At 62.4% G+C, this 6,320-nt stretch overlaps 1 protein-coding gene across 2 annotated transcripts; it reads left to right on the plus strand.

The window, feature by feature from the left end:
* The first annotated feature begins 1,797 nt into the window (after positions 1-1,797).
* Positions 1,798-5,913, plus strand: CDX2 (caudal type homeobox 2). Of its 2 annotated transcripts, XM_027469683.3 has the most exons (3): positions 1,821-2,576; positions 4,805-4,950; positions 5,606-5,913. In XM_027469683.3, exons 1-3 carry the CDS (start codon positions 2,087-2,089, stop codon positions 5,771-5,773), a joined length of 804 nt encoding a protein of 267 aa, XP_027325484.1. In that variant the 5' UTR covers positions 1,821-2,086; the 3' UTR covers positions 5,774-5,913. The 2 variants fall into 2 exon arrangements, with proteins under 2 accessions (XP_038030878.2, XP_027325484.1); XM_038174950.2 differs by lacking the exons at positions 4,805-4,950; positions 5,606-5,913 and adding an exon at positions 3,845-4,575 and having other exon boundaries at positions 1,798-2,576.
* Positions 5,914-6,320: the final 407 nt, after the last annotated feature.

Consider the following 6,320-nt stretch of genomic DNA (forward strand, 5'->3'; position numbering starts at 1 on the left):
GCTCCGCTCCGGGGGCTTTGGCCGGAGCAGAAAAAGTCCCAAAAAGGTGGCAGCAAAGCAGGGGGCGGCAGCCAGGGCCGGCTCAGGAACCCCCACCCCGGCAAAGCCTTGTCGCCTTTGTGTCCCCAGATCCGCGGGGACTGAAGAGGGAAAACCCTCGTGGAGATGCAGCCGGAGGCGGTGTCCCTCTCCCCGATTTTTTTGGGGGGTGACAAAAATCCTGCCCCAGCCGAAACGAAGGGGGACAGAGGAAGGGGAGTGTCGCCGTCCCCGGAGCCGGTGCGGGCAGGGGGGCACGGATAAAGCCAAGGAGAGGAGGAATCGGGGAGGGGGCACCCCGAGCTGGCCGTGCCCGGCCGATTTAGGGTTTTTCTGGATTTTGGTGCGTTTTAATACGATATATTCGGATTTTTGTCATTTGGATGCTTCCTTCCTCCATTCGTGGTATCATCAACTTGGCATGGGGGCTGCGAGCCCCGCTCCCCCTCCCAGTTCCCCCAGCAGCACCCAGGTGCGATGCTGGAAACGGGAGGGAAACCACCTCGGGGGAAGGCTGCTGGCGCGCGTTGCGCTCTTGTTATTGTAGGGTCGCGACTGTGGGCTCGCAACCACGGCCGTGAGCTTGAGGCAACCTCGTTTTCCGCACGGTAGCCGTGCGACGGGGCAAGGACACCCGGGCACCGACCACCGGAGACCCCCGGGAGCCCGGGGAGAGCCGTCGGGGAAAGCCGGTGCGACGTGCTGGGAAAGCGGGGGGGGGCTTTTCTCGGCGGGTGAAAGGTTCCCTGGCTGTGTCATGGGAAAAGATGCAAATATGCAAACGTTTTCTGGCATTGTCCCGGCTCAGGGTGAAAAGTTAAAGCATAAAAGCGGCGGGGGGAGCTGAGAAAAGGGGAGGTTGGGGCGGGTGGGGGGGGGGGGGCGCCTCTTCAAAGGGGGCTGGCTGGCTCGGGGAAGCCGGCTGCCGCTCGCCCGCTCTCCGGGGTGGGTTCCCAAGGCGTCGCGGTGGGAAATAAAAAAAAAATAATAAAAAATACGAGTGTGCCAGGACGGGAGGTCGCCTTTTTCCCCGAGGGCATCGCCCCCCCAGCCCCCCCGGCTTTCCCGAGGGAGATGGGAGAGGGCAAAGCTCTTCTTTAGGTACCCCCGTGGGTGCGCCGCAGCCCGGCTTTGGGGAGCTCTTTTTGGGGTGGGAGGTGCTGCTCGAGCACAGGGCACGGGGCTCACGTCGAGGCCGTCTGGGGACGAGGGGAAAGAAGCCCCCAAAGGCATCGGGGCCTCGACAGCGCCGGGTTTGGAGGCTGCGGGGACACACGCGTGGGGACAGAGGCTGTGCCCTCCGAGGGGGGGTCTCCTCTTACCTCGCCTCCATCGCCCGTGACCGAGTGGGCAGCGCCCTAGAAAGAGCAGCAGGCCGCGGCGGCGGGGGGGTGGGGGTTTGGTGGCTTAAAAGAACCCACGAGAAAGAAAAAAAAAATTAAAAAAAAAATCGCTTGTTGGATTTTTAATGAAAACTCCCTCCTCCTCCGCCCCTTCCTTGCCCCCCAGCCCCGAGAAGAGCTGGTTAAAGCGCTGCCCGCAGATCGGCCGCGATACACGGTTCCCATCTTCCCACCCTCGCCCTTAGATCTCCCTCTCTGTCTTTTGCAAGTCTCTTGATTTCATCCTTTGAACCTGTGATTGGAGGTTAAAGTGCACCAGGTTGCAATGGAAGGAGGAAGCTCTTAAACAATAAAGGCTTGAATATTTAGCTGTGATCAGGTCGCTGCCCTCTCCTTATCTTTTTAAATGCAAATCGTCTTTTAGGGGTAGTAGCTATATACCCAGCGCCTCTCCACGTCACCTGCCTTTGGTGTGTCTGGGCCATTACTAATAGGGCCTTGTAAACAATCGTTAATCATGTAAGTGCTGCCGGCCATCGGCTTCGGACCGGCCCCGGCAGCGAGCAGCGCTCGGCGCCGAGGCAGAGCGGGGCCGCGGCCCCTCCGCCTGCCCCCTCCCCGCCCCGGGGGAGCCCGGCCCCGGGCCCCAGCAGCTCCGAGAGCCCCAGCAGCATGCGGAGAGCCGCCGCCGGGGTCCCGCCAGCATGTACGTGAGCTACCTCCTGGACAAGGACGGGCCCATGTACCCCGGCCCCGTGCGCCACTCGGGGGGGCTCAACCTGGCGGCGCAGAACTTCGTGGGCGCCCCCCAGTACGCGGACTACGGGGGCTACCATGTGAACCTCGACAGCTCCCAGTCCCCCGGCACGGCCTGGCCGGCTCCCTACGCCGCTCCTCTCCGCGACGACTGGGGAGCCTACGGGCAAGGGGCGCCGCCGGCCGCCGGAGCCGTCCACGGCCTCAACGGGGGCTCCCCGGCCGCAGCCATGGCCTACAGCCCCGCCGAATATCACCACCACCACCCGCACGCCCACCACCACGCCGGCCCCTCGCCACACTGCTCCGCCGGGGTCATGCAGCCCCTCAACGCCGCCGCCGCCGGGGCCGCCCCGGAGCCGCTGTCCCCCGGGGGGCAGCGCCGAGGGCTCTGCGAGTGGATGAGGAAACCGGCGCAGCCCCCCCTCAGCAGCCAGGGTAAGCGGGGAGCCGCCGGGGAGCCGCGGAAAGGGGCGCCCCGGCGGGGAAGCGGGGGGGGGGCCGCGCCCGTCGGGGGGCGCGGGGAGGGGGATCTCGGCACAAACCCGCTCGGGAGCTGCTCCTCGGCGGCGTTTTCTTGCTGGCCACCGGGGGGGAAAAGCGCTGCTGACAGCAGCTCCGCGCTCCCCGGTACGAGGCCTGCGGCGGAGAGCAGCGGCGGAGCCCCGAGGGCTCCCCGTGCGCCCCGTCGGGGGGTCGCGGAGCTCCGGGAGCGGGCTCGGGAGGCATCCCGAGGGCAACTCGCCGCTCTTCCTCCCTCCTCCGCTCCGCTCGTCCACTTATAGCCACTTAAAAGATTTTTATAACCAATTACAGGCGTATAAATCATCGGCCGGTGTCGCTCCGCATTTGTTTCTGACTCACTGGCCGCCTAACCCTTTAGGAACCCTTAGCGCGACCTGGCCACCCCTGCGGGGATTTCGGGTGTCTTCGGTCCCCGAAACGGGGCCGGGAGGTGCGAGGGCATCCCCCCCACTTTGTGTCCCCCCCCTCCCCGTTCCCCCGGCGGCCGAGGCTGCCTGGGGGAGGCCGGGGGAGGCTGCTCCCGGCGCCGCTCTCCCTTGTGATGTTAATCCCCCCGCAGCCCCTCTTTTATATCTCTCCCCCCCCCTTTACATCTGCCACGGGGAGATGCATGCCTCCCGCTTTGATGTACACCTTCCGCTGCCATTGTCTCTCTTTTTTATTTATATTTATAAATATACGGCCGAAAAGCACCCAAAAAAGGGACTTGGGGGCATCTCTCTCCCAGCTCCGCGTGGCTCCCCGACGGCTCGGGGAGGGGGGTCCCGGGGACCGAGGCTCTGGGGCAGCCCCGGTGCCCCCGCCGCTGGCTCCGGGTGGCGGTGGCGGTGTTGGAGGAGCTCCCCCGGGGCCCGTGGCGCTTCCCAGAGCAGCCCGTGGTGTTCCCACAGGTCGGGGCTGCTCGGTGGTGGCCGGTCCCTTGGCTCCATTCAAATTCTGCCTTTGGAGCCAGTGTTTATGTTAATGCGCGAGGCTGGGGCTGGGGGGGGGATGAAAGCGCCTGCCGCCATTTGTTCAGTAGTGGTAATTCAAACAGAATGTGGCTGTCATTAAGGCTTTGAGAAGGATTTTTTTTTTTTTTTTGTCTTTGATAAGATCTCCTTGTCCCGCATTGTTTGGGATTGTGTTCCCTATTCACTGGCTCTGGGGAGTTTTCTCTGATCAGGCTTGTATCTTTACAGGGTGCTTTTGTTGTGGTTTGCAGAGAGTTTACCTGAACAAAGTCAGCCTGCCAGCCATTAAGCACCTAGGGGGCAGAAACTCCCCGCGCCTCAGATCTCTGGGGAAGGAGGAGAAGGGCCGGGGCTCCAACCAGCTCAACCAGAAACGAGCCCAAGAAAGGAGGTCACTCCATGCAGCCATGCATATACTCGCCGGCCACTCGCCGAAATTCGCCTTCGGACTTGGTTTTGTTCAATTTGGGGGGCTGCAACCGCACGGAGCCCACCCGGGGGCACCGCGGAGCCCCCTCGGGCCCTGCCCGACGCCGGCGGCGGGGCGAGGGGCGGTGGAGCCGGGCAGGAGCCCGGGGGCTGCTCTGGGCTGGGCTCCGAGCCGCCGGGCCCTCAGCAGGATTTTCCTTTCTTTTCCTCTTTTCCTTTTTTTTTCACCCTTTATCCACCCTTTTTCAATTTTCTCCAATTTTTCCTTTTTTTTTTCCCACCGTTTTTCCTTTATTTTCCCCCATTTTTTTTCAGATTTTCCCTCCTTCTTCCTTTTTTCCCCCTTTTTTCGTCTTTTCTTTTCCCTCTCCTCCTAAGCCCGTCCCCAATGGGGAACGCAAAGCAAACCCCAAGGCGGCCAAAAGCGCGCAATAAATTTGTCCCCAGCAAAACGCCCGGGAGCGCACCGGAGCGCAGGGTGGGGGTGGTGGCGGAGGGCCCGCGCCCATGTCGCTGTCGCAACTGACATTCCCGCAGCTTTTGCAACACGTGCCCAAGGTCTGAGGGACGGTTTAACCGCTGCTCTCCCCTCTGTTTGCTGTTCTCAGGGGAGCCCGGTGCAGGGAGAGGCGGGCAGGGAGCCGGGGTGGCCTCATCCTGCTCGCCCTGCGCCCTCCGGGAGCCACCCTGCGGCGGCTGCCGCGCAGCTCCGCGCTGCTTTTGCTTTTGCTTTCCCAACCCGGGCTTTGTTCCCCGCAGTTAAAACCAGGACGAAAGACAAGTACCGCGTCGTCTACACCGACCACCAGCGGCTGGAGCTGGAGAAGGAGTTCCACTACAGCCGTTACATCACCATCCGCAGGAAAGCGGAGCTGGCCTCCAGCCTGGGGCTGTCGGAGAGGCAGGTGTGTGCTCCAGAGTGTGGGGTCGGGGTGTGTGGGGTCGGGATTTGTGGGGCAGGGACAGGATGCACGCGTCGGAATGTGTAGGGTCGGGTTGTGTAGGGTCGGGTTGTGTAGGGTCGGGTTGTGTAGGGTCGGGATGTGTAGGGTTGGGATGTATGGGGTTGGGATGTATGGGGTTGGGATGTATAGGGTTGGGATGTGTAGTGTCGGGGCGTATAGGGTTAGGACCTGTAGGTTTGGGACCTGTAGGTTTGGGACCTGTAGGTTTGGGACGTGTAGATTTGGGACATGTAGGTTTGGGACGTGTAGGGTCGGGACGTGTAGGGTCAGGATGTGTAGGGTTGGGACGTGTAGGGTTGATATGTATACGGTTGGGATGTGCAGGGTGGGGATGTGTAGGGTCGGGATGCACAGGGACGGGATGCGCACATCGGGATGCAGGGATGCTCGGGGCATAGATGCTTGGGACAGGGGGGCTTAAGTGCAGGGATGCTCGGGGGAGGGATGCTTGGGGCAAGGATGCGCGCTACCAGGGATGCGCACACTGGGATGCGCAAGGAGGCTCCCGGCGCCTCTCCCATTACGGATTCCCGTGGGGGGGGGGGGGGACAGCCGCAGGCGACACCCCCCTAACTGCCCTCTCTCTCCTCGGCAGGTGAAAATCTGGTTCCAGAACCGGCGGGCGAAGGAGAGGAAGATCAACAAGAAGAAGCTGCAGCAGGCGCAGCCCGGCGGTGCGGAGCCGCTCAGCCCCGGCGCCCCTCTGCAGGGTCCCGCAGGGGGGGCAGCAGCCGCCGGGCTGGGTCCCGCCGCCCCCCAGTGACAGCGGCCGGGGGGGGCCGCAGCTCAGGGACTGCTGGAGGGCATGGCCGCAGCGGGGCCGGGCCGAGCCGGGCCGGGCCGTGCCGGGGCCGGGGGGGGTCTCGGTGGCACGGTGGGAGCGGCCCCCCCCCCGCCTATGCACTACACCGCCCCGCGGGGCCGGCCTTTTGTACAGAGTGTACAGTGTGCGTGTCTCGTCGTCCGGGGGAATCGTGGCGGTGGCTTTATTATTATTAATATTATTATGGTTTTCGGTTTTCCTTCTTTTTTTATTGTTTTTACCCTGGAGTTTGTTAGATAAAAGGGGGGGGGGCGCGGGCGCTGCCTGCCTGCCTGCCTGCCCCCCGTGAATCTCAGGGATCCGCAAGGTTTTCACAATGTTGTCGGGCTAACGATGAATTTTAACAGGAAGAAAAAAAAAATTAAAGCACATTTTTTTATTTTATATTTTATTTTATTTTATTTTTTCTCGTGACCATAAATATGCCAAACGTTCATCCTGCCCTAAGGGTCAGAGCAGACAAGATAAGGCGCTGTTTAAACGTTCA

This window comes from Anas platyrhynchos, chromosome 1 (assembly GCF_047663525.1).
Source record: "Anas platyrhynchos isolate ZD024472 breed Pekin duck chromosome 1, IASCAAS_PekinDuck_T2T, whole genome shotgun sequence".
Taxonomy (NCBI): domain Eukaryota; kingdom Metazoa; phylum Chordata; class Aves; order Anseriformes; family Anatidae; genus Anas; species Anas platyrhynchos.

Excerpts from the sequence above, each read along its gene's own strand:
- CDX2 (XM_038174950.2), top strand. The coding sequence starts at position 2,087 with ATGTACGTGAGCTACCTCCTGGACAAGGACGGGCCCATGTACCCCGGC. Across the intron at positions 2,577-3,844 it reads GCCCCCCCTCAGCAGCCAGG|GGTGCTTTTGTTGTGGTTTG; the intron begins GTAAGCGGGGAG and ends GTATCTTTACAG.